At 42.1% G+C, this 27,855-nt stretch overlaps 1 protein-coding gene across 1 annotated transcript; it reads left to right on the forward strand.

The window, feature by feature from the left end:
- The first annotated feature begins 515 nt into the window (after positions 1-515).
- LOC114426673 (transcriptional regulator CRZ2-like) lies at positions 516-19,490 on the forward strand. The gene is made up of 9 exons (XM_028394246.1): positions 516-1,553; positions 3,467-3,564; positions 3,930-4,047; positions 10,012-10,139; positions 12,154-12,244; positions 12,698-12,813; positions 16,099-16,495; positions 16,778-17,414; positions 19,059-19,490. The coding sequence occupies exons 1-9, from the start codon at positions 1,262-1,264 to the stop codon at positions 19,075-19,077; spliced, it is 1,896 nt and encodes a 631-aa protein (XP_028250047.1). The 5' UTR covers positions 516-1,261; the 3' UTR covers positions 19,078-19,490.
- The last annotated feature ends 8,365 nt before the right edge of the window (positions 19,491-27,855 follow it).

The following is a 27,855-nucleotide window of genomic DNA, read 5'->3' on the forward strand; positions in this document are numbered from 1 at the left end:
TGTTAGCTTGAGAGAGGAGCGATTTATTAACAAGAAGTATATGTACAGCGTAAAGAATATGAGAACAAAGCTGCCGCCCTGCAAGCACAGGAAAGTGCTCTGGTCCTCCAGCTGTTTGTGACGGTGGGGTTTAACCACGAGCACCGTAGCTCGTCCTCTGTGCCTCCTGACTATGGTCGGGAGGTTGAAGCAGGAAAGGTTATCCACGGTGCTGTCTTCTTCACAGCATTGTCACAACTTGATGAGCTTTTCCACGGCGACCGTGACAGCAAGCAGCGTGTCTCCAGATTTGCGACTTTATAGCCTAATGTCAGAGAATATCTGAGGTCTTCCCGTAAATTTGCGAGTTTTTTTCTCGTAAATCTACGACTTTAAATCTCAGAATATTGCCCCCCCTCCTCTTCCGGGTCAGTATTTTTTTTTCTTACATTGGCCCTAATACGCCGTCGTATGTAGCAATATTGTGAATATTTTCACACTTTGGGGGGCGCTGTAGAGCCATGCGGCCACGCCCACTAATGGCGGCAGTGGCAAGTAAAAATTTTAGTTGGGGGACAATTTTAGGTAAAGTTTTTGAGCACGTTCAGGGGGCAACATTGCGACCAAAGACGCGGGAGGATCATAATAATAATTCATTTCAATAGGGCTCGGGCACGAGCAGCAGAGACTGGTGAAGTCAACGAGCACTGGAATATTCAGGGCCAGTCCAGGTCAGCATGCAGGTCTGGAGACCGGCAAAGAGAGAGAGAGACGTAGAACTACGAGGAAGACAGCAAACACAGTTTATGACATGAACAACAGCATGAACCAGACTAATGAGAGAGGAGGGGGCTGACTGCTCAGTGGACCATGTTGGTCCCACAGCACAGCTACAAAAAGTGCCTTTTGAAAATGTGATTATTTATGAGGAAAGGGAAAAATCACCCTACGGGCTGTGTTCAGTGCTCGGGCCCTGAAAACAAAGGGAAACAGAAGAATCAAAGTTTGAAAGGCGCTACGTTGCGGATGCCGGCTGCCTCAGAGAAGAAGAAAGTTTGCGACGCACTCTCCATTACCGGATATGACGTCTACGTTCGTGGCCGGAGGAGCGTGACGACAGAAAATCAGGTTTAGCTTGGTATTAGCTCTTTGATTTTACCCGCATAGAATTTCAATAGACCGGCTTTCTTCATCGGCAGCTGTGAGCGTACTGTTCCCAGCTGTAGAGGAGGAGTCTACCGGCATTTTAAACCGCAGCACGACAGTGAACGGCAGAAGAACGATGTCCAACCGTCTGGCTTTCCAGACCCAGCTGGCCTCCATCATGGAGGTCCTCGCTAATGCAGCTGTTGCGGAGATCTGTAAACTAGTGGACGACGACTATGCAGTGGTCAGTTTACAGATGTCTCAGTGCCAGAGGGAGAACAAAGCCCTGAAGAGGAAACTGCATTTGCTGGAACTGAAGATGGCCCGAGGAAATGCTGAAAGAAGGCTGCGAGAGAGCGCCATGAACAGCCGGCCAAAGGTGCAGATACACACCGGCGACAAGCTCCGAGGGTCGCTGCCGTCTTCCTGTAAGCACAACAACCAGTAGCTGTATACCAGATATATCTGTCGTGTTCAGGCTAAACAAAGGAGCGTACTTCACACTATACAGTAGTTCTAATAACCAGAATAGCTTTAAGCAGTGTTTATAACCCACCAAACTGCTGCACTCAATACTTCTGTTTGACTGAACCTCCTGCCTAAAATGAACGGGCCCTCCTCATAGATGTGTTTGCACAGGTAACTGTATGTGTGCATGTTTAAAATAGTTAAACCAGCTGTACATGGACTCTTTTCCATGATCAGCTGTCAGAACTTTAGTACACGGTAGAAGGCAGTATGAAGGCCCTGGGATGAGCAGCTCTGTGGAGATTCTGATGCCAGCTGACATTATTCTGACATACTGTAAGAAACCTTAGTTTTTTTGTTATAGGCTTAAAGTTTATTTTTGTACATTCTTTTTTGTACAAACCCAAATTATATTCATAAAACTAAAAAAAATTAAACGGCACTAAAAGAAAAAACAAGACATGAGTACTTTTTTAGTAGAACAGTCCTGCATACACATCTCTTGCTGCAGAAAACACTGAGTACTGTCAGGCAAAATTTCATTACACATATAAACTGATACAATCCATAGCTCACAGGTGAGATCAGACACCAATAAGCACTTCAGTACAATACACTTTATGGGCAAATCCTTCTATCCGTTCTATTTACCTGCTTTGTCCTGAAAGGGTTGCAGGGACCAGTGGTCCAATGATAGCATCGCAGTAAGTAAACTCACATTACACATTAGGATTACGACAAGCTGAATGCATGTTTGAATTTCATACGTCAGCTACCGGGCAGCATGGTTTCCACCTCTTAGAATTAGGAACTGCAATTCTAAAGTGACAAGCAAACAAAGAAGCACTACGGCCTGATCAGTATCTTGTAGATCCACCTCTAGCAGCATAACACAAAGTCATTGTTTCCTGTATGACTTTATCGGTCACTCAAACATGACGTTTTCACATTGATGTGCAGCAACAGCTGCTTCTCTAACACCATTGTTTATGTCTTTCTCTCTTATTGTGTTAACACACACCTGAATGTTCCAGAGCAGCAAACGTCTGTGTTTATAGGTCTGTAACCTGCTGATGATCAGTTCATCAAGGACTGATCATCAGCAGCACCTGCTGCAGCTCAACTACTTAAATCCTGTGGAAGAAGGGACACAGTATTCAATATGTTTTCTTCTTTTTGGCACATTAATAATGCCACAGTGAACACCGTTATATGGTGTTTTGAATCTAAAGTTTTGCCCAATAATAACACCAGCTATTCACAGATGATGTTTATGTTTTCACACAAAAAATAGAGCATGAAAGAGGGTCATTTTGAACACGTCTGTAGCTGCCTCAATATGAACAGATAGAGAGGCTCTTGTTCATGCATAAACAGAACATCATCATCATTAATAACTTATCATGCAAATCTTCACTTGTTAAGTGACCTGCAACTCTGTCTTCTCTCACAACAGTCCTTGTAAGTTTAAAGTTCAGCAGTAGTGTTCATTTCTGACATTTTTGCTCATCTGTCATTTGTTTGTCATCTGTTTTTTATTACAGAGACTTTTTTCCTTTATCAGCATCACAGCAGGACATTTGCAGTGGCATAATAGCACTTCATGGTGTGTGTCTATCCAATGACACACATGGAAATGCCCTATAATGCCAGTTGTGGTTAGTTTGGGCCTCGGGTTCTAATTGTGTCTGTCCAGTGAAGTACTGATAACATAATAAATAAAATGGACAAGATTGTATTAATTTTCATTAAATGTGTGACTATGTGGCTGGTGGTCAAAGAAAATGTATGTAATTGGTAACACCAGTAGTGTCCTCGCCTACCCTACCCAAGCCTAGTGACTTGCTTAAGACAACTTTCATTTGTTGTGCAGGTGGAGTGTTTGATCGGCATGTGTCTCTGTGGTCTGGTACTCCCTCTGCAGTGGATGCAGAAAGTGAGCCAATCCAGCCTGAGAGCATCCAGAGTAAGGTAAGCACACCATCATGAGTCAGACTGACATATCACATTGAGCTTAACGTTTACAGCATGACCTCTCCTCAGTTGCTGGTTTAACTGCTGACTTGGCTCTTTATGGTCACTTACCATGCTTCAGTCCTGAGGGCACTTGTTTTACAAACATGTTGCACCATATATTGCTGCAGAAGTGTTATTTACATATTAAAGTCTAGACCCTGAACCCAATCTCTTTTTAGAAGTATTTCTAATCAAAGACTGCTGCCTTACATGCAGAACAATATGGTAATTTGAGTCATTTGACATTAAGTTGTAACTCACCTGATTTGAGTAAGTGCATGTAGCTGCATCAGTGTGAAGCAGGTCTTTGCTTTTTGCAGTCTCCAGATGTGGAACTGGTAGAGTCTGAGGCACTGATGGTGAAGGAGGAGAGGGTGGAGGCAAATATGTCTCAATTCGAAGAAACTGAGGAAGACGTAGCTCTTATAGGAGATGATGGTGAGTACAGATAAATTACTGCATATACAGTGGGTTGTTTGAGTAAATGAGTCTGTGTACACATTTCAGATCAGGATCAACAGACTTTGGTATAAACACACAACATTCACACACAAACAGAGACAATCAAAAAGTCAAGAGGCTTCCTGTACGAAGAAGCAAATTGCCCAAAGTACTCAGTTGTGAATTTGGCTCATTCTTCTAAATAAATTGTCATTAAATCTTGAAGATTCTAGGGGGGCCTCTTATGAACTCTTGACTTTCTTCCACAAATATTCAAATGGATTTAGGTCAGGTGATTGACTGAGCTTCATAATTGGATTTTCCTCCTCTAAAATAAAGTGCTATTGTTGTTCTGTGGTCCACCCACATCCCATCTTCACCAGGCTGGTTGAAGGCAGCAGATTCATTTCAAGAATCTTTTAATACAAGCCTCCTATATTAATTCCTTAAGTTATGTCAATCTGCCACTACCACGGCATGATGCTTTCAAACTAGACTGTTGGTACAGTTTTTTTGGGGGGTGATGGTGTGTAGTTTCAATTTTCATCTCCCCTGACCACACTACGTTTCCCAGTATTTCATAGGCTCGTCCAGATGTTGTTTAGCAAACTTTTAGAGAACATGTTCTTCACTAATAGAATCTTTTGGTGTCAGCACACATAAAGGCTATGGGTGAATGTATTCCACCACTATGGCTCGCATTGTCTCTAACATTGTAACACATTGTATGTGCTGCCTCAGAGTCTTGGCTTGTTTTGACATCTGTTCATGTGCCTTTACATCCATTCATATTCATTGGCATATTGGCACATACCACTTTCATCAGTAACAAATATTTTATTATACCACATGAAAAAATCAAAGTACCTACATCAAGACACAGCATTCTGAAAACTGCACATCCTGCAAATGTCTAAGGCACACACTCTCAGTTATTATAGCACGGGTTTAGGCAAAACGTTAACAGGAGCTGAGGTTTGGTGTTTTTCATAAAAGTATGTGAATGAAAGATCAAAGGGGCAGAGCGGCACACAGCAGCAGGGTGGCTGCAATATAAAAAGCATTTCACTTAAAAAATAAAAAATACTTAATTATTACTTTAATTTGCAGTAGCAGATTTTTTTTCCACACAAACCAAAAACTACCGAGGTGAGTATTATTACCCCTTGAAGAACTGTCCTCTTTGTTTTACACAGTACAAGTCACTGTTATGCAACAATACTATGTAGTCTACGCTTCCACCCTGTCAGGATTGGATTCACACTTAAAAGTAAGGCTGGTGTCTGGCGGTACACACAGCAGTAACAGTTTGCCCTAACACTTGTGAGAGCATCAAGACAAATGTGAAAGAAATACGTTTAGACTTGAGATAATGTATTTGTAATGTCTACAAAGCAGGAGAAGATACATGTTTATTTAAGAGCTTCTACATTTCCAGATCTAATCCTTCTGTCTGTAACAGCATGATGGTGTTTTTCTGTTGTTTGGGCAGATATGCTTGGCTGTGTTTTTGTTATCATCATATAAAATACAACACTATTAATTACAAATGATACACAATATGACTTAACTCCAACATTAACTGTATACACGTCTCTCCAATCTGCATTTTGTGTCAGCTAAGTTAGGTTCTTCAAACATTGCATCAGTTCACTGAGGTTTTTGGATATTCGATTATGCACTGCCCTCTTAAGGGCATTTCTGTTGGGTTGAGGACTTTGACTAGGTCGTTCCAAAAGCTTAATCCTTTAATTTTTTGCCATTCTGATGTAGATTTGCTGCTGTGCTTTGGATCATTTTCCAGTTGAATGACCCAATTTCCACCGAGCTTTAACTGACAAGACAGATGGTCTCACATTTGTCTCTAATATATTGGCATACAGCAGAATTCATGGTAGACTGAATGATTGCCCAGGTCCTGTGGCAAAACATCCTGAGCTGTTTAAATCTTTATGTAGAAAACGAGCCAGTTTCTGAATAAAGATCAGATCCAGAAAAATGCATTTTAAAAGAGTTATATTATATTTATATTAGTTCACATTTTCATAAAGACACCTGTCCACAGAAGTAATCAGTCAATCCAGATTCCAAACTCTTCACCATGACCAAGACCAAAGAGCTTTCCAAGCATGTCAGGGACAAGACCGTGGACCTACACAAGACTGGAATGGACTACAAGACCATCACCAAGCAGCTGGGTGAGAAGGTGACGACGGTTGGTGTGATTATTCACAAATGGAAGAAACATAAAATAACTGCCAATCTCCTTCGGTCTGGAACTCCATGTAAGATGTCACCTCGTGGAGTTTCAGTGATAATGAGAACGGTGAGGAATCAGCCCAGAACTACTCAGGAGGAACTGGTCAATGATCTCAAGGCAGCTGGGACCATAGTCACCAAGAAAACAGATGGTAACACAGTACGCTGTGAAGGACTGAAATCCTGCAGTGCCCGCAAGGTCCCCCTGCTCAAGGAAGCAAATGTTCAGGCCTGTTTGTGGCAGGAAGTGAATGATTCAGAGGAGGGATACAGTACAGACAATGACATTTATGTTGGCTAGTAAAGGTGACAGTAAACTTACAGGGCCTCCTTTAGAACAGTCACCTCTCCTGAAACATAAACACTGTCTGATGTGTTGTCTGCTCACACATGTCCAGGAGTCCGGCAGTGAGGGCAGCTACTGGGAACACGGCTTCTGTTCAACTAGCATCCTGATTAAAAAAGTACTTCATGTGAGCTGCGTATTCACGAGGAGCACAAATGAAATTGCAGATTATCACGCGGCAGTCTCCTAGTTTGATCCATTCTGGGACTATATTCTGACGGAGCACTGCTACATGCGCACAGAGATCACGCAGCACCTGAAAACACACACCGTCAACATACCAGCAGCTAGGCTGCTGAGAACGTTACAACAGACAGCACGTCGCTTGGCACAGTTTTCAATGTGCGCTCTCTGTCTGCTGGTGGGAGTACAGCTGTACGTGCGCACACCTGTGTGTGTGTTGGGGCAGAACTCTGTGCACAGTACAGAGAGCAGCAAAGAAATGCTCGAGCACGTAGAGACAGAAACGACTGAGCAGAACTGAGGCTGCCACTCGGGTTACGAAACGTCTTCACCACTATATATCAAAGAAATACTGCTGGGGCGATTAACTAATTTAATTTAATCGATCAAATTCTTATCGACAATTACTCTAAAGTCGATTAACTGTTTACATCCCTAGGGAGGATGAATGGGACCATGTACCATCAAATCTTGGGTGAGAACCTGCTTCCGTGAGCCAGGGCATTGAAAATGGGTCGGGGGTATTCCATCATGACAGTGATCCCAAACACACGGCCAAGGCAACAAAGGATTGATCAAGGAGAAGCATATAAGGTCTGAGTTACCAAACATTAACGACTTGGAGAGGATCTGCTGAAGTGGGACAAAATCCCCCTGAGATGTGTGCAAACCTTGTGGCCAACTACAAGAAACCTCTGACCTCTGATTGTCAGCAAAGGTTTTACCACCAAGTACTAAAGCAAGTTTTCTGAAGGGATCGAAAACCTATTTCCCTCATGAAAATGTTAGAGACAAAATCCCCCAGCAAAGATGTGTGCGGCATCAAATCTCTTACCAATACTGTCCACATCGCAGAGAAGTTGAATTTGTATGTAATATTTTGTAATGTTGACATATGCACTGCGTCCCCAATGTTTTTGTCAGTGAGCGCCACAGAGACACATGTGCTGTGTGTCTGCAGTGAAAATGTGTTCACATGTCAGAAACTGAAACTGATGAGAATAGGTCATGCAAGAAGGAACCCAGTTATTTCAGCATTACTAATGAATTAACCATCTAACTACACTCAACAAAAATATAAACGCAACACTTTTGTTTTTGCTCCCATGTTTCATGAGATGGACTTGAAGATCTAAACTTCATTCCAGATACACAATATTACCATTCCTCTCAAACATTGTTCACAAATCTGTCTAAATGTGTGATAGTGAGCACTTCTGCTTTGCTGAGATAATCCATCCCACCTCACAGGTGTGCCACATCAAGATGCTGATCTGACATCATGATTAGTGCACAGGTGTACCTCAAACTGCCCACAATAAAAGGCCACCCTGAAATGTGCAGTTTTGTCTCACAGCAAAATGCCACAGATGCCACAAGCATTGAGGGAGCGTGCAATTGGCATGCTGACAGCAGGAATGTCAACCAGATCTGTTGCTCGTGCATTGAATGTTCATTTCTCCACCATAAGCCGTCTCCAAAGGCGTTTCAGAGAATATGGCAGTACATCCAACCGGCCTCACAACCGCAGACCACGAGTAACCACACCAGCCCAGGACCTCCACATCCAGCAGGTTCACCTCCGAGATCGTCTGAGACCAGCCACTCAGACAGCTGCTGAAACAATTGGTTTGCATAACCAAACAATTTCTGCACAAACTGTCAGAAACCGTCTCAGGGAAGCTCAACTGCATGCTCGTCGTCCTCATCGGGGTCTTAACCTGACTCCAGATCGTCGCCGTAACAGACTTGAGTGGGCAAATGCTCACATTCGATGGCGTCTAGCACGTTGGAGAGGTGTTCTCTTCACGGATGAATCTCGGTTTACATTGTTCAGGGCAGATGGCAGACAGCGTGTGTGGCGTCGTGTGGGTGAGCGCTTTGCAAGGATTTGTACACAATTCTTGGAAGCTGAAAATGTCCCAGTTCTTGCATGGCCAGCATACTCACCGGACATGTCACCCATTGAACATGTTTGGGATGTGCTTGACCGGCGTATACGACAGCGTGCACCAGTTCCCACTAATATCCAGCAACTTCGCACAGCCATTGAAGAGGAGTGGACCAACATTCCACAGGCCACAATAGACAATCTGATAAACTCTATGCGAAGAAGATGTGTTGCACTGCATGAGGCAAATGGTGGTCACACCAGATACTGACTGGTTCTGAGTCCCCAGACCGCCAATAAAGCAGAAACAAAACTGCACATTTCAGGGTGGCCTTTTATTGTGGGCAGTTTAAGGTACACCTGTGCACTAATCATGATGTCAGATCAGCATCTTGATGTGGCACACCTGTGAGGTGGGATGGATTATCTCAGCAAAGCAGAAGTGCTCACTATCACACATTTAGACAGATTTGTGAACAATGTTTGAGAGGAATGGTAATATTGTGTATCTGGAATGAAGTTTAGATCTTCAAGTCCATCTCATGAAACATGGGAGCAAAAACAAAAGTGTTGCGTTTATATTTTTGTTGAGTGTATGTACATTTATCAGGTCTCTGTAATTAGTTGGAATTGCATATATTGGCACCATTATCTGCAAACAGCCAGAATCAGTATTGTAGAGCCCTATTCCTTAGGCAAAGTGATCATGCTTCTTTTTAATGTCCATTCCCTTCACCAACTCATCAGTGTAACCATTTCCCACTCGCACCCTGTGACTCTGTATCTCTTTTGAACTCTTAGCATTCCCCATAAACGTTACTATCTTGTCTTTAACTGGAATGTTTATTATTGTTTAGAATTTTATTAGGTTTTGTTTTTATTCTACTATTTAACTTATTTTATATTTCTAACCTGTTTTTGAGTACACATGGAGCACCTGGAATGCAAGCAGTTTCCCCCTGGGATCAATAAAGTATTTCTGATTCTGATTGTAGCTGCTGTGGCTCAGCAGTCCAAGAGGCATATGTGTATTTGTGTGTCAGATGAAGTTTATTGAATGAATTGAACTGTCATTTCCAAGAGTTTAAATGGAGGCAACTGGACTCCAGCATTGTTTTTTGAAGATGTTTCACCACGCCCCCAAGTGGCTTCTTCAGTTCAGCAGAACTGACTCAGCAGCTCCAGTGATGTTGAGTCCAGTTGCCTCCATTTAAACTCTTAGAAAATGACTATGACCTGAGCATCCACAGATATTTTAACTGTTTTTCTCTTCTCACTGAAGGAGTTCTGGAGTGTGTTCCACGTGCTGCTGCAGGACAGAGGCCCAGCCTTAGACAGCAGGACATCCAGCCCACTTCCAGCCAGCTCCAGAGTCAGGCGAAGCTTCCCAGCACCAGCAGAGGAGTGGAGGTCAGTGGCTCCTCTCCTCTCCTTAAATGTGAACTCAGTACCTCTGTTGAGGGCAAAGACTCGCTACAGGAAGCAGTAAACCCACACCAGTATATTGATGACCATAACACTGACTCGCAGTGTAATGTGTCATGTGACAATGATAAAAGTGGTAACTCGCCTGTTGGGGAGCTTTTTGATGAGCCATCAAGTGTTGACGTGGAAGGACAGAGGCCATCTTGTTTATACTCTGATTTCCCAACAACCTCTTCCAGTGTAAATGGCTGGACTCGGTACTGCCCCACTTTCCCCCTCTCCCAGTCCTTCAGTAACAGCAGTAAAACACCCCCTCGCACCAGCAAAGAAAGACTGTTTGTCTGCAGCTACTGCGGCAAGGCTTTCAACCGGCCCAAGAAGGTGGAAATCCACCAGCGTGTCCACACTGGAGAGAGGCCTTTCAGCTGCTCCACGTGTGGGAAGATGTTCTCAGAGGCTGGGAACCTGCGGAAACATCAGAGAGTCCACACCGGGGAGAAACCATACAGCTGTGGGCTGTGTGGCAGGGGTTTTGCCTGGATAAGAAACCTTAAAACACATCAGCAAAAGACCCACCCGGAAGTTTATACTGAAGACACCTTCGAACAATAATAAATTGTCTCCTTACTTAAGTCATCCAGCAGAGAATTGCACACACACTAGAAAGAAAAAGACAAAAAGGCTTAACAGAATGAAAGAACTGTGAGCAGGTCTGTCATTTAGCTCCGGCGATGTAATTTATGACCGTATAAAATAATGACATGAACTTTATATCCACAGGGGACTGAGATTGAAACAAGTGCCAATTACTGGAATGTTGTTGAATTGGCTACAAGAAACTGTATTGAAACATATTCAACTTGTAACAGAAGCAGTGGCACAGGTACATACTGTCAGTGCTGCTAACTATTTTTATATTATTCATGTAGGAGTTAATCTTGAACATATTATCCATGATAAATATCAAGTATTGGAATGTACAGGAGTGTACATGTAAAGTGGGGATATGGACTCTTAACACGACTGTTGTAGTTAAAGGGTCTGTAGATAGTTTCACCTTTTAAATGTGTTGCTCCTTGAACGGCTGTACAGGATGAATCACATTTGTTGGAGACTGTGTTGTGGATGGTGGATAAGGCTGCGCTGGATTCAGGTGTTTATTTAGGGCAGCAGTAGAGTCAAAATAAAGAAGCTTGTTCCTAGTGAAGAACGCCAGTGTTCACTGCTGTGTCTTTAATACTTCATTTCTGGTAATAATAGGCACAGAGGAATACATTATTTGCACATAACATTTGCTGATGATGCAGAATATAAATAATCTTGGCTCAATGATTTACAGGTCCCGGCTAATTCTCTGTGAAGACCTTTAGAAACTAGAACATTTGTGTTTTCGGTTGTTTGTAAACCACTATGGCAGTGTTGCTGATTTAAAGTGGCAAATGAAACAAGGTATTCACCACTCGGTGCTAAGGATGAACATTGTTGGTAGATTTAAACATGTGACTATGAGTGTTCACTGAATAAGTTTTTATAAATGATAGTATTGCTAAGGAGTGGATCGTTATTTCATGTGTTTACAGTGTAATAACTCATATTTGCTATGCAGAATTTGAATAATGGAATAAAATGTATTCCTTTAACCTCAAATGGATGACTTGTTTTTTCATTACACACGTCAGGTTTTCCGTAGTCTAGGTGTGACAGTAAACTAAACGGACACACTTCCCAGTCATTCAATCAGGGGGTCAACACTCATTTTGAGAATAATGGACCTACATGTTTATATACCTGGGGCTACTCTACACTGCTGTTTGTTTTAACACTTGACTGCCCAATCGGTAAATGAATTACTTCTTATTGTATAGTACAAACCTTAAATCTCAAGACATTTTTGTCCTGGCAGATAATCAAAAAGGAAGAACATGAGCACAATCAGATGCTCAACATTTCTCTGCTTCCATTCTCTGGCAAAGTCACATCAGATGTCTCTCTTCCTTAGGACGACTCAGATGTGGTGCTGGTGAAGGTCGAGGAGGGCGAGTCAGTGACAGGAACTACTCCAAACAAGAGAGGTGCAAGCATACAGGAGGGTGAGCAGTACTGTGCGTATATACTGCTTATTAGACTATAGAGCCTGCTGACTCTCCTGCTGATCAGTTAGTTCTTTCCAGTCCAGGAGATATGTAAGCATTTCTGGATTTTGTTTATGTCCTATTGTTGCATGGTAGTGGAGTTGTAACTGTTGTAATTCAGCGTTCAAACTTTTATAATACTCACATTTTTCAGAAACATTTTTTCAGAATCAATCTAATAAGCATTTTCTTTGAGTAATGCAATTTCTACTTTTATACAATATAAGCATATTTTTTTTCATTCTTAATGTGGCACTATTACACACACACTGGTTGCCACCTGCTCTAGTAACAAATGATAGATCAAAGGAATGTGTCACCGTCAGTGAATTGGAGTGAGTTTGACACACATTGTCCCAGACAGACAGTCGGACAGCGACAGTTGCTCAGCGTCTTTTTTTTTTTTTTCAGGTTTGGTTGAGTCAAGCACAGATGACTACAAAGGAGTGCTGCCATATGATGAGTCCACACAAATGTCCACCAATCACTTCTCTGACATGCAGGACTCTGGCCGGAGCTTCTCAGAGGTCAGCTATGGCCATTCTCCACTGTGGACTAGTGAGGGGGTTAGTTATGGTGACAACCATGCAGGGCCGTCCACTCAGTGTGCTCCTCCCTCATACCTGTCCAGCACATTCTTTGGAGCAGAGTCTGGCAGCTCTGGAAGGTCATTGGCCAATGAAAATTCAGCAGAAAAGGAATTGGTTGTTAAGAGCTCTAGAGGCTTCCCCACCTTTTCCTTTGAGCAGCAGCTTCCTGTAATTGATTTGTCAGAGGAGTCAAGCCCCAGTCAGGCTTCATGTTCAGGTTCATTGTGCATGGTCCAACTGTCTGTTGAGAGGCCCCAACAGCTTCATGATCAGGGGCAGAGTCAGAACCAAAAAAAACCCATGAAGAGTGTTAACAACTGTACTTTCTGTGGTAAAGGGTTCCGCTCTCCGGCAAACTTAGAATCCCATCTGAGGACTCACACTGGAGAGAGACCATATGGCTGCAACATCTGTGGCAAAAAATTCTCTCAGTTCTGGAACCTGAAGATCCACAGGAACATCCATACTGGGGAGAGACCGTACCAGTGCATGCTCTGCCCTGACAGGTTCTCTGACCCCAGCAACCTGAAAAAGCACCAGAAGAGACACCACCCCCAGAACATAGACACACAGTCAGGAATGTCCTAGATGAAGCTCTGTGTTGTGTTACAGTGTCTCTTAGAGTCACTATAACTAATCCTATACCTAATCCAACAAAATGTTTGTGGCTGTCACAGGTATATTAATACTTGTATTCATGCAACATGTTTAACAGTACATTTGGTTCAAATTTAGGTATTTGAAATAATCAGTTCATGAGTGCAGGTTTACTCCTGGAATGTTGAAATGTAGGTTTATGTTGCCATTGACTTCAGCTGCTGAAGGATGTTTGTTCATATTGAATGATAAACTTTAATAATCAGAATTCTGCCGACCTGTAGCCAGAACCCGGATTTTCTGCCCACACTTTACAGTCAACCACCCACCCGCTCTATGGAGTTGACACGGTTGGTTTTTGCACAGACAGTTGCATTCGCTGTTTCCTCTGTGTGGAACATTACGCACAGCTTGTGCATGTAAAGCTGATATTGTACACACGCAGAGCTGTGTTGCAGTCATATGCCCTAGTATTATCACTAACAAGACTACCTTCAATTTAAACTACTGAAGGCTGTCAATGTTGCAGGGTTTTTTAATGTTGAAACATTACTTGGATAAACAGTTTGTCAGCGATTCTGTGCATTTTTGAACATATCTCGGAAGTGCGATTTGACTATTTTGTTACTATTATGCAAAATAACAGCAGTGTAACAAACTAAACTTGTATGGAACATGATTTTTTTTTTGTCTTGTTTTCATCCACATTTCATCTTATTTACTATGTATTGTTAATAATGTTATTCAGACACAAAGGATGCCTGGATTAGTTTTAGAAAAGTATCCAAGATGGGTCCATGTTGCACCAATTAAACACCATCTGCATTTAATATGTTGCCTAGGAAGCATTAGCAGGTGTCAGGTGACATGTTGTTAAAGGAGTGGGCCTGGTTCTCTCTATCTGTGTCTCAATACGCACTACTTTTTTCAAAGAAGTGGTCCCTCAAAGGCAACTGCTGTTACCTATGAGGGTAGCTGTAGTTGGTTTAAAGTTTACTCTTGTGTATCTTGGGATATGCAGAGCAGTGCGGCATCCATTCATTGCATCCTGCACAGCTAGTCAGAGGAAAAAGACACAATCAGTCTTTTTTTAACAGGGCAGTGATCCAAAGAAACACCTCACCTCCATTAGTGCTGTTGAAATCAGAGCATCACATGATTACCTTACCTCAATCCTAGAGAGATGGCTCGATGAAACATTTTTAACAATTTGCTGTGTCTAAATGTGTGACTGGTGCACCACATGGTAATCTTTTCTATTGTGTCACAATTTTGTAAAAATTTGTTCAATGTCAACAATTTGCAATGTCAGTCATTAAATCTTTACAAACACTGTGAAACATGTGGAACTGTGTTTTTATTATAGCTCATACTAAATTGTGACACAATATTTTGAGTGTTTCTGAAATTAGCATGCAATATAAACCATACCAGATGTCACAGCAAATCGTGTACTTTTTAGAGTATACCAGGTTGAAATCTGCTAATGTGCTAATGAAATGCACCCTTCAGTCAAAGCTTTATAACGTATTGAAGTTTTATAGTGTGTATGTAAAAGGCACCCATTCAGATATGAAAAAGGATCAAGGGTCTCTTTAGAGCTGCTGGCCATACTAAGACAGTTTTACTGTTTCAGTCAGAAAAGTTGGCTCATTGGTTCCTGAACAGAGAAATATTAACTGAAAAATGAAATTTCACTACGTGCACTGTTCTAAGTTTGTCCCTGGTGAGTGTCAATGCACTAATGCTTCTGTGGTGTGGAAGATTATTATGTGTCTGAGATTGGTATTATAGTTGCAGTCTGTTTGTAATTGCTCTGTATCAATACTACATTTCCCACTTTATTTTATGAATGTTACTATAGGTAAGGCTCAATAATCCCTGCCTTTAACTGTAAATAAAGGGTGAATATTGATAATACCTAAAGGAGTTGAACAACTTTTAGCTTATTGGATAAATCTTAATGTTTTCATGTCCACACCACTTAATGTTTCAATGCATGGAGGAGCAGTGACCTTTCTCTGAGTGCACTCTGGTAGTCTGTACACCACGCTAATGAGTGTTGTTTGGTTTGGTGAGCTCATTTTTTAGTCTGCACTTTATAGCTAATGACCACAGATGAGAGTTAGGATTTAGTTCAACTGATTACGGTAATTGAACGTTTGTTGGCACAGCTGATGGACTGGCCCAATCTGTAGACTGTTCAGCCTCCTTTATCTCGGCTTTGTCCCTTAGGCCTTCATACCCTGCTCCTTTGGACATAGCAGATGAACTGTAGATCTTGAATTTGATGACACTTTTTCTTTACCATGTGTTTTCTGTTTAAAAATGTTTATTGGCAATTGTCACACTTGAGTGTTTAAGCTATTTGAAGTTTAGTATTTTCAAACTGGATATTTTATTTTCAAATGTACTATAAAGTAGTACCCTAGGCTGTCAACCTGTCTGGGTCTTTTGATGGATCTTTGAAGTATATTTCTAATATGTATGACAGTAGTAGACAATGTATGACAGGGCTATGTTAGATATTTAGTAAGAAAGTATATTCTGCTGTCATACTTGTTTATATGTCCCTTTCTGTCCACTTGATGAAAATCAAAATCTGTTCTTTCTTCTTCTTTTCAGGCTGCAAAACCTCAGCTGAACCCTGTGTTATCAGATGACAGCAAAAGCATAGTGGCAATCCAGCTCAAGGTCTTAGACACCAACACAGCCAACCCTGCTTCAGAGCAGCAGCATAAATCCAGCAGCAACTCGCTGAGCTCTGAATATTCGCTGTTTGAGCTGGAGAACTTCTTCACTCGCTGGGCCCCTGATAATGACTCTGTATCAGTCCCCAGTGCCCCCTCATGTTCTTTTACCATTGACAACATAGCAGATTGTGACCGGGATGTTATTTTGGTAGAGACCCAGCCAGTACTTCACCAAGTGCCTCTGTCACCCCTCGTTTCAGAGGCATCAGCAGCCAAGCTTAGTGAAGGGCAGAGCTTCTCCTCTGCTGCCAGTCACTGTGTGTCACAAGGTAACACATCACCTTCCCTCTGCTCTTCAGCCTTATGCTGTGGTGCGCATTGTTTTACTATGAATGCTAAATGCTTTAGCATCTTATCTGTCTATATATATGTGACTGCATTTGTTAATGGATACCCAATCGTTTCTGTGAACCATTGAGTGCAGCACATCAGGTCATATGTGCTGCTTGTAAACACAAAGCAAATAATCAAGTGACTATAACAGAAGAAAAATCTTTGATACTCCAGAATTACAAAGAATATTGCACACTTTTTGTTTTTTCTTTTTGCAGGGACTTCTGTGCCCACATCTTTGAAGATGCAGACTCTAACTTCTCAAGCGCCATGGAGCAGAGCAGCAGCAATAATAAAAGGGGCACAGACTCAGCCACAGCGGCAGCATCATAATGCTAACAGGGTCTCTCAGCAACAACACAGCGCACTGTGCTCCAGCACAGCTCTTGCATGCACTGACAAAATTAGTGCCATCAGCTCTACCAGTAGGACCATGAGCTCATCTGTGGCTCCACAATCTTTACCTGTTAGATCCACAACAGCTTTAGCAGGCACTGAGGTGACCATTGCTGTACAGCGTCACAACAATAAAATCCAGGCTGCCAGCATTGTGCTTGGTGAGCGACGCAGGAAGAGCTATGTGTGCCAAACCTGTGCCAAGGTTTTCTACGGCCTGTCCAACCTAGAGGCCCATGAGAGAGTCCACACCGGGGAGAAACCTTTCCGCTGTGACACCTGTGGGAAACGTTTCTCAGAAGCTGGGAACCTGAAAAAGCACCAGAGAGTTCACACTGGGGAGAAACCTTTCAGTTGTGATCAGTGTGGAAAGAGGTTTGCTTGGATCTGCAATCTGAGAACACACCAGCAGTCTGTCACGGGCTGTGGAGCACAGGCCAGAGGAGGGCTAGGGATGAGGTGAGGACACAAAATGAGCAGTGGAGGGCAAGCCATGCAGGCTGTTTTTATTTGGATTATTTTACCTATATAGCAGTGCAGTTTTGTGTTTTTCTACACTTGTTCAATTCTGTGAAACACTGTACAACTCACTTAATTCAAAGTAGACACATTTCAGTGACAATAATGTACACATTTTAGACACATCCACAACTCTCAGGACATTGTTAAAAAAGGTAGAGAAGATTCATGGGGACCCAGACGACATCATGTCCTCATTTGATGTCACCACCTGGTTCACCTGCATCCCCAGTTCAGACATCAAACATTATTTAGTCCACCCTTTAGTCATTCTGACCCACACCTGCGCAGTACGGATTTCGGACCAGTATCCAACCTGTCATTTTTAACACACATAATTAAACACATAAACTTTTTAACCTCACACAATATATATGAAACTTTCAGTCAGGCTTTAGGACTAACCATATGCAGGCCTGATAGTACTATATAATCCCTTTGTACTGTTGGTATGTGGTGAACAGGAATGTGTAACAACACAGTTATGGTCTGGGTTCATATACTGTATGATTTCTAGCAATAAAAGAAAGAAAAAATGGTTTCTCTGCTTCAACTTAAAATCAAACCATAGCTAAACATTTGAATAAAATTTGAATATTACAACCACTTTATTTTACATATCTCATTTAAAAATTCTTGGTAAATAAAGAATTTCCACAAAGTTCTGTAAAAAAGCCATGACTGACTCTCTGTGACCGGCAGAGTTTTTGCCTTATCTGTAGGCCTTCTACACCTTTCTACAGATGAGTGAAAAACTGGTGTGTAGAGGCCATAAAAATGCTTATACGTAAATATCTTGAGCATGTAGAGTATTATATCTTGAGCATGTAGAGTATTGATAGTAGTTTTTTGAAAAAAAAAAACTTGCACATGCCAGTTTCTTTTTTAATTTCGTTTGTATGATTAATACAAATTCATTCATCATAACTGTTACGGCCTTAAACAAATGTTTCTACATGTAAAGAAATGTGTCTACTTGTAACCAAAATGCAGACAAAATGTGACATTAAAACTAAACAAAACTAAACAAACAGCAAAACAGTTGGAGTTTAATGTGTTTCAGAGGATAATAATAAGGTGGGGCAGGAGCCTAGCAATGAAGGTGTAGAGCTACAAGGATTCATAAAACATATTAGCAGATAAACATACATTTTGCCTTAAAATATATATATATATATATATATATATATATATATATATATATATATATATATATAGGGCTTTGACCTGCAAGTCTGCTGAAGCTGAAACATTAGTGTTTAGTCCAGGAATAGTTGACTGTTTACATGAGTAGCTTAAAGTGACAGCTCACTGTCTCCAGAAAGAGCAGTGGATATTCTGTAGATGTTTCACTGCCTGCTACTACCTTTGTCCTTTGTGGTTGTTAGAATTCAGCAAATGATCTCTATTTCTTTAACATCCACTTTATTGTTTTCGTCCTGCTTCTTCTTCAGCTCGTCTTCACTTGTGTTGCTCCTCTCCTTTACTTGTGTCTGTCTCTTGTCCTCTTCAACTTCAGTTGCACCACCCTCAAGTTCTCCTCCTCTCTCCTCATCCTTTTTTGTCTTTCGTCTGTCTCTCAAGGTGCAGGGCAGATAGTTAGCCAAGAAGAGGACAGCAGAGAGACAGAGCAGAGAGAGGACAGCAGCCACACCAACCCCTAGCTCTCTAACTCCCTCTTTCTCCGCCCCCTCCTCTTCTTCCTCACGGCTTGGGGAGAAGTACACAGTACCCTCCTTCACGCCTGGCAACAACACAGCTCTTTCCAGAGTGTTTTGACTGACCATCCCTCCATTTCCCACCTTGTTCCACTTGTGGGTAGTTATTCTGTCATAGTAGTCACTACTGCTGCTCATATTAGCCCTTTCATCCTCATGAGAAGTGTAGACATTGCTCTCTGACTCCACCAAAGTGTCTGAAATATCAAAACCTAACTCCTCACCCTCCTCATCTATCTTTCCTAGCGGCTGCAGGAAGCTTAGATCCAGGTTAACTCTTATCCATCCAGATCCCATTGCCAGCCTCCTAGTGCCTCCTACACCTGTGGTGTCTCCCCACTCACTGTCGCCTTCACTTATGAAGTTGGAGGTAACCAGCTGGTCAGCACATGTAGAAACCAGAAGTTCTGCTCGCAATAATGGCCCACCTCCATCACCTTGCGCAAATATTTGTTGGCTGGGGCTGGGTGTCACAACAACCACAGTCTCAGCTAATGAGGACAGACGTAGAAAAAATGGTAAATCACTAAAGGATGAGAGGAGGGAGGCAGTGTCATCACTGAACTGGAGCCAGACACTGATGGATGCTTCCTTCAGAGACAGTACAGACACAATAATGTAAGTAACAATGTCATGATACATGGTACAGTACTAGTTCAAAGAAGTAGAAAGACTCTCCCACCTGGTGATGGCTGTACAGGATGTTGTAGGCTGTCACTGTTGTTGTGATAATGGAGGGGTGGCCTGCATTGTTTGTGACTGACATGCCAAGGCCACTGACCACCTGTACCGACAGGTCACCTGGGGTAACGGCATCAGAACTAACAGTGACATCACATCTGCCTAGCACACCATCCCACTGCTGTGACACCACCTGAATAAGAAAGAGAGGTGCAATTCACATCAGAGAGATGCTCAGAGGGAGGGGGTCAGCTGATACACAGACACCACCTACATGCAGTGAGGTCTTTCCTGGTCGTAAACCAATCACAATGTTCTGGGGACCGAGGGAAGCTACTTCGGGATCTCCCACTCTCAACCAATCATGGAGCAGTTCTGTTACATCCACATACCAATCAGCTGAGCCCAGGAGGTGTGTGGTTCTGCTGTGGGAATCCTGAGCTGTGAACTGAGCTAGAATCTGGACTGAAGAGCGCTGATACACTGGCACACATCTGAAGAAACAGGATACACATAAGGAACCAATGATTGTGTGTCCGGTGTAATGAACAACAACAATAATATGAGGAAATGTTTCTACGATATTAAAATGCTTGCTCATTCTAATTGTACAAAAGTAAATACATAGCAATAAAAACCAAGTATATATCAGTTGTGCCAAAAAAACTTACTCCTGTGTTACAGCAAGTATGAATCTAGCAGATTATCATAGCATCGGAATTTTTGGGGGTAAACACGATAGTGTTACTGGGGTTACGGGTGTTTTGAGTGCACAAGTGTGTTCACACTGAAAACTATGGCAGGTTGCAGTGCACTCTAAATACCTGGATGGTGGTTCTTAGAAAGATCAAATGGGGAGAAAATGGTGCCATGTTGGTGGTCTATCAGAAGGGGAGAGACCAGCAACAGATTTTCAAATGTGAGGCTAGCAGCAGAATCAGCTGCAGCTAAAAATTAACACTGCACCAATTAAACAATGTCTATGCAAAGTGTTTTCACTAAGCATCACTATACTGACATCACAAGCCTCATTTAACTTCACAAGTTTGATTCAATTATTCACTGCTGAAAATGGGGCTCTACTGTTAGCTTGGTAAATTAAACAATGTCACTGCTGTCTTGTGTGCCATTAAAAATACTCCAATACTCACGGTGTCCTAATCAGAGCATTGCAGAAAGTTACTGTATGACAAACTATATCTAGGTTATTTTTTCATACTGTGCTTTATTATAATCTGCAACACAGCTCTGTGCTGTATTTAGTATGACACGAATTAGTTAGCTTAAGTGTTTGTGAGCTGCCCAATATCTGAGTTTGCTGCTGAGACCCAGACAAGTCTCCAACAAAGTTAAGTTTCTTTTGGTTGGTGTAGAATACAATGTCTGGGTTAGGATGTTTGACGATATGTTTGCATATAGCCAATATTTATTCTGGTGAATGTGTGTTGAGATCAAAAGAAGCAGTGTTGGTGTTATGTCTCATACCCTTTCTCTGTTAAGAGGTTCCATCCATCAATCGCATTGAGAACAGGGTCCGCTAAGGACATTCGAAGGGGCACCGATGGAGCCCACACCTCTAGACACACAGACCCACTGAGGACTCCCAGGTGAAACTCCACTACTGCACAGGTGCTACCCAGCCCTGATTCGCTGCCATCCACAAAGAGGGTAGAGCAATCACTGGTGACCTGTATAGAAGTGGAACTAATTAAATTACATACTCAAAACTACACTGGACAGTCCTCTACATAGTCCCCTTTGCAGTTTTGTACCAGTGTGTAGGTAGAATCATTATACCCTATGCATGTAAGTGACTCAGAGATCATAAAAGACAAAAGATGGTTGTACAATAGCCAAAGCATTTTGTTTGTTATGCATGATTAAGGTGTGACTGCTTTGATTGACAGGTGGTGGCATTGCCTCAGACTGTGTGCTTCTGAGCCAAAGGTAACCAGGTGTACAGCTCAGGTGAGGACACCTCACCTCACCTTTTTGTCTGTATTTGGACTGATCAGCAGGTTGGTGGAGAAGAAAAGCTAAGAGTATGCTTCAAGCCAATAAAAACATTGGGCTAAGGGAAAATTGGTGACAACTCATAGATTTTGCTGAACTTAATGTTTAGGCTTGTGGCTCTGTTCAGTTGCATTGTTCAATTGAAAACACAGCAACACCCAAATTCTAACATGTTTGTTTGTTAACTGTGCTGTACCTTGATGGTGTCCGTGTTGGTAGAGTGACATGTGACTGCAGAGGTAACATCTGACATCTGGCCATCATCATGGCTTATGGCCAGCACAATGACAGGCAGTGACACTGGCTGATTGCTCAGTATGGCTGTGTTGATGATGGTGTTACTCTGAGGACAGGGGATCAGAAATCACACAGTCAATATGATTGGCTGCTATCATAAATATCTTTGACAGAAAAGACTTAACAGGACGACATACTTCTGTGATGGGAGCAATGCCAAAGATATGACGATCCGTGAATGAGAATATGCTTTTTACTGTCCCATGTGGTGATGGGGGGTTACTATTTCCCGAGTACTCCACCCACCAGTGAGCAGACACCGTCATGGCAACACCAAAGCTCCGCCTCAGGCCATCGACAGACAGACACATCACCTGTTGGAGGAGTGAGGCACTGCAGGCCAACAGAGTCCAGAAGTTATTGTGTCAGTGTTTACAGTAAATGTTGGTGCAGAGGGAAGGGTAATACCAGACACTGGTGTCACCACATCTAAAGGAGCTTGTTGCATTAGCTTTCAAATGGTTTAATAGCACACCTAAATTGAGGCGAAAATTAAATTGTTGACCTACTTGAGATTGTGCTTCACTGCATTGTGTTTGTATAAGATGATGGACACCACGTCATGTTTAGCACTTTGGCTTTTCTCCAGTGTTACTGCCAAAAGGTCAGAGGTCAGAGTTCTCTGGGCAACCATTGACACTAGCCCCTTCCTCACTTTCAGCCTGTGCACACACACGCAGACCTACATGAGTTGTTGGAGCACAGTGATACACAAACAGCATTTGAAAGATCATGAAAGTACAGTCACATTGCAGTTTGTGATTACCTGATGACAGCAAACTGAGTACTGAAGTTAGCTCTCACATTGACAGACAACCTAATTGGTTGTCCTATGAGGGCTGGGCCTTTGTGGTAGCGAATTGTAACATGTGAGTCCACACTTATCTGTTCTTCTTCCTTCCCATTCATACAAACTTCTGTTTGAGTACTCTTCTGCTCCTGTCTCTGGTCTTCTTGTTGTTCCTTTAGTGTCACTGCTTTTATGTAGAAGAGCTGCCGTTGGGACTGATCTGATCTGGCCTCCACACACCTGAAAGGTCAAACAATGACAGATGGATGTGTTGCTGCTGAGACAACTACGAAAAAGTGTTGAGGCATATTAAAATGGTAAAATGACTCAGTCATGGTACATTTTAAAGTCAAGAGAGAAAATTTTGCATGAGCTTTTTTTGTTTTCCATCTCTAGCCTAAAAGTAATCAACCTTTGTCTGATTTGCATGAGTAAAAACATCTTTAAGAAAGCAAAGCAAAATAAAAGTCCTAGCTGCATGCAGACAAATGTACATTACAACTCTAGTCAAGATCAGGGTAACCTACCCTGCTGGTGTCAGCTTTAGGTCATCAACTGTGTTGAGAAATGAGTAGTAAAGTTGGACTTGGTTTTTCATTGGACCCCGGTGTCCAAAGGTTTGTGGAGCATCCAACTGATGATCCACATCAGTGCCTGGACGGTATCTGAATGTCACATGAATTCATTAGTAACTCACTCACTAGTAACTGAGAATCATCAATAACACTGCTTAAAGTAGAAGACTAAAAAAAGACTCCACCTAAAATGGAGTCCAAGTTTACACTTTATTTGTGGGCATTCACTAAAATTTATTGCACAAGCTGACCCAAATGATGAGTTTAAAATGACTTTATGAGCTAACCTCAGTGAGGGAGCGGATGCATGCTGCTGGTTGACAAAGTTGCCATAATGATGTCGGCCCCACTGCCGTTCCCTTTTTTGTATCCGCTGGCTAGGATGGATTTTACTGTACCACCTGTTCAGATCTTGATTTGACTGGTTGGCATGTTGTTCCTTGAACCAGTCACTGGGCAGTGTGAGAGTAGCCACACAAACCCCTAAGGGAGGCTGAGAAACAGGACAGTGTTGGAATAATGGAACAGACAAAGCAACACTGCAGTGAATCTAGCCCCCACCTTTGTAATGCAAAAGGCCTTTTGCTCTTCTGTCTCCTTGAAAGCATGCAGGGTGACACAGATCTTTCGGGTATTGATGTTGCCTTGCCTGTGGAACAGGGCCCTCACCCTGAACTTCTCCTGCCCTCTCTCATTTCTTTCTCTCTCGATATTCTCTGAGATGAGGGAGGCAGACAAAGAGGGAGAAAAAGAAAGGACAGGCTCTGATATGAGCTGTGGAGAAAGACAGCAAAACAGATGAATTAGTGGCATCATAATTTCTCTGTAGAGGTCCTCTGTGCTAGTTCACTTACCTGTGTTACTGAGTAAGGGCCAAATGAAGCCTGCAGGCCTGGTCTAGGAACCGGGCTTTGCGGAGGCAGCATGAAAATACTCTGAGAGAAGGAGAAAGGGCTGGAGTTGGAGAAAAGTGGGCCCACCTCTGCCTGTGACACAGGAAGGAACTGCCAGGGAGAAGGGACGGCTGACATCTTGACTGGCAGGGAGAGAGGGAGAGGAGGCTGCAGGAAGGCGGGAGGGACTGATGGAATAAAGATGAGAAATATGGAACAGTATTACACAGTCTGTGGGGTATTATTCTGTAGATATGTTATCGCCATTTGTTGATTTCACATGAGTGCCAACTCATGTAAGATCATTAAAGACGACATGGTAAGACAACAGGTATACAGCTCACCTACAATGGAAATCCATAACAGCAGCATTTCTTCTCTTCTGCTCAACCACACACTGGACCAGCTAATACCTGCCATCACAACAGACCTGCAACACAGTCTCCATCAGTGTGGAAGTCTGCTGTGCTTGTTCCCACCTCTGTGATTTATTGATAATTATTATTACCACATTTAGGATATATTTGCAGAGCAATTAATAAGAGTGTTAATAATGCTGTGGTGTTTATCAACATTAGGTTACAGGGCTGTGGAGCTGCTGCTCTGTCTTACCCACAGCCTCACAATCCTCCCGACCTTACAACCAACCCTCTACAGAAATCATGATGAACCTTCTGTCTTAAAATGTGAAGTAATGGTGGAATCCTAAGCCTCAAATCAGTGTAATTTTATAGTGTCAAAAAAAGATGATGTCTGTTCCTTAAAATACTTGTCTTTGCATTGAAGACAATAGGAGCTATATAAGGGTGTTTCTCTAAAACTGTGGTTCCTACAGGACAAAGTGTAATGCTAAAAAAAGACAAAACTGCAGACCCAAGAGCAGATCAGGGGCTGCCCTTTGTCACTGGTTCTGTTGATTAGGAAACTAATTTTAGTAGTAAAATTGATAACCCTGCAGATATAATTCTGGTAATGGCTGGTAACAATGGCTTATTTGACCTCTTAAAGAAACTGTTCGGGTACATTACTTGCTGTATTTATTCATTTTGTGCATGCTGTCACCAGCACTTCTGTAGTGATGCAGTTGGAGATGTATCATGCATGATACATCTCCAACTGCATCTCAGCGATGACAAGAACAGCAACATGCTAATATTGCACTGTACATGTACAGTGCAATATTAGCATGTTGCTGTTCTTGTCATCGCTGAGAGGCTACACAGCTCAGCTCATCACATCAACCACCAAACAACACACCACAGACCAGAGTTCATGTTCACATGTGACAGTGACCACTGTGAGGAGACAAGATCATACTGTAAAATAGCGATACAGAAAATAAACACGCATGTATACAGTCAGTAACTGTGTAAACAGATTTTTATCTGCAGGGAAACACACACACACACATTTTACTTACCTGCATATATTTCAGATTCCATCTTTTCTTCAAGGCATTTTAAAATAGTTGACAGCCATGAGTCCAACCACACAACCAAATGATTTACATATTATTTATGCATACATCTACAAAAACAATATACATTTTAAAAAGGTTAGGTTAGTAAGGTCTTTTTAGTCAGTCTCTCCCATCTTTCCCGGGTTGAGGCTGCTTTAATAAATCCCTCCCCCTCTCTCCCTTCCCTCTCTGTGCCAGATTCACACAATACGGATTTATTTGTTTTTAACGGTAAATAATCGCCCTGATGTCCCTCCTCCCTCCCAGTCTATCTGTCATTTTTTCTAATGGGTTTGCTTAATCCTCCCATTCTCCAGCCTTCAACGAGCCAAGAAAGGCTGTTGCATCTACCCTCCCAAAACTCTTCACTGTGTACGTCTGCATTACAGTTTCCTGAAGGAGCAGAATACATATTTACCTTACGCTATTATTGTTCATACACTCTGAAACTGAGAGTTTGTATTTAATGTAAGTCTGCTGTAATTAGAAACAAACCGACACTGTGTGATTGCTGCAGATTCCACGTTGGTTTATAGAGTAAACAAGCCTGTCAGTGCTTGTATGTATAAAGTATTTATGCACTGACTTATGAATGCTGATGCCACATCCCTCCTACTCTGGTCCTCTAAGAAGCAAAACCTCCACCTGCTTATACATCCTGCTTTGCAGCAACAAGATAACCCAAAACACCAGATTATGACAAGATCAAATATTTCAGTGGCTTTGTTGATCTCCTTTTGAACACTTTTCAGCACTGGTATTTCTATCTGGTTCAATAAGCTGTGAAGGACACAAGAGGCTGAATTTCCTGATATGTACAATTTTGAATAGAATTTTGAATATAAAGAACCTTGGGTAGCCAATCAATTAGGAATGTGTGTGGATCTCCACTTTCCGGCTCTTTGGGCAGCTAGTCTCAAATTGGACTCTTTAATGTGTGTTGTCCACACTGTTAGTGATGTGAGCTGGTCCTCCACCCAGGCTCTGGGTTTCTGTAAAGCACCTAGAGACATTTTTTTCTATATAAATAAATTTGAATTGAAAAAAAACTGAATTTGCTTACATTACATTAATACAACATTCATTATGTTCCCAGATTATATCATTAATTACACACATGTTAAGGTTACATGTTAAATCACCATCACTGTGGTCAGCTTCCCTTTTCCTCTAAACTAAACTGAACCACACTTTTAGGTTACATGTCAGAAACGATTTGTTTCAACCAGATTATACAATTACTTGACAAATTATATGCCACAATTGCTTGTGATGAACATATAATCTCAAATAAAAGACAAGGGATTCCATAGAGGATAGCACTTCCTGTTGTGTGAAGTAGCTGCTTTTCCCTAGTGCACATCATCATAAACTCAAAGCACAATATAATTTATCACTATGCTCACTGACATTTGGTACATTAACTTTAATATTTTCGGTCCAGCTTTTTAGTGTGGGATCAATCCAAACAGAAGTCCCACATACAGTGTATATGTTTGTATATGTTTATGCATGTTCATCCATCCTGCCTGTAAAGCAGTACTGCACATGCATGTGTTTATATTCATGGTGACAGTGGTAATAGAGCACCAGAAGGGGCTTAGATGAGAATGGATCTGACACTGAGAGGAGATTAAGAAAGAAAGGATGGAAAAATAAAAAATACTGCATCAAACTTTGACATATCAAAACACCTGTTTTCACTGCATACCACACTTTTAAATCATTCCACATTTATTTAATACTGTTCTACTCCAACTTACAGTAACAGTGGTTACCAGAAAGACTAGAAGGACATGTCTGTCGGTATGTAGAGAAGATTGGAGCAAGGTATCTGGACTCAGTTGTGAACTGATGAAGCTGCTTGCTGATTGGACTGGTCTGCAGCTAGCAGAGGTGGCTGCTATGTCAGAGCTGAGGATGCACAGGTGAAATTGCCTGTGGCTGGCTGGCCG

Source organism: Parambassis ranga, chromosome 1 (genome assembly GCF_900634625.1).
Source record: "Parambassis ranga chromosome 1, fParRan2.1, whole genome shotgun sequence".
NCBI lineage: Eukaryota > Metazoa > Chordata > Actinopteri > Ambassidae > Parambassis > Parambassis ranga.

What these genes read in the sequence shown, in the direction of transcription:
- LOC114426673 (XM_028394246.1), top strand. Translation starts at nt 1,262, where the DNA reads ATGTCCAACCGTCTGGCTTTCCAGACCCAGCTGGCCTCCATCATGGAG. An exon ending in GCACCAGCAGAGGAGTGGAG is followed by an intron (nt 10,140 to 12,153) that starts GTCAGTGGCTCC and finishes TCTCTTCCTTAG; the next exon opens with GACGACTCAGATGTGGTGCT. An exon ending in CAGTCACTGTGTGTCACAAG is followed by an intron (nt 16,496 to 16,777) that starts GTAACACATCAC and finishes TTCTTTTTGCAG; the next exon opens with GGACTTCTGTGCCCACATCT.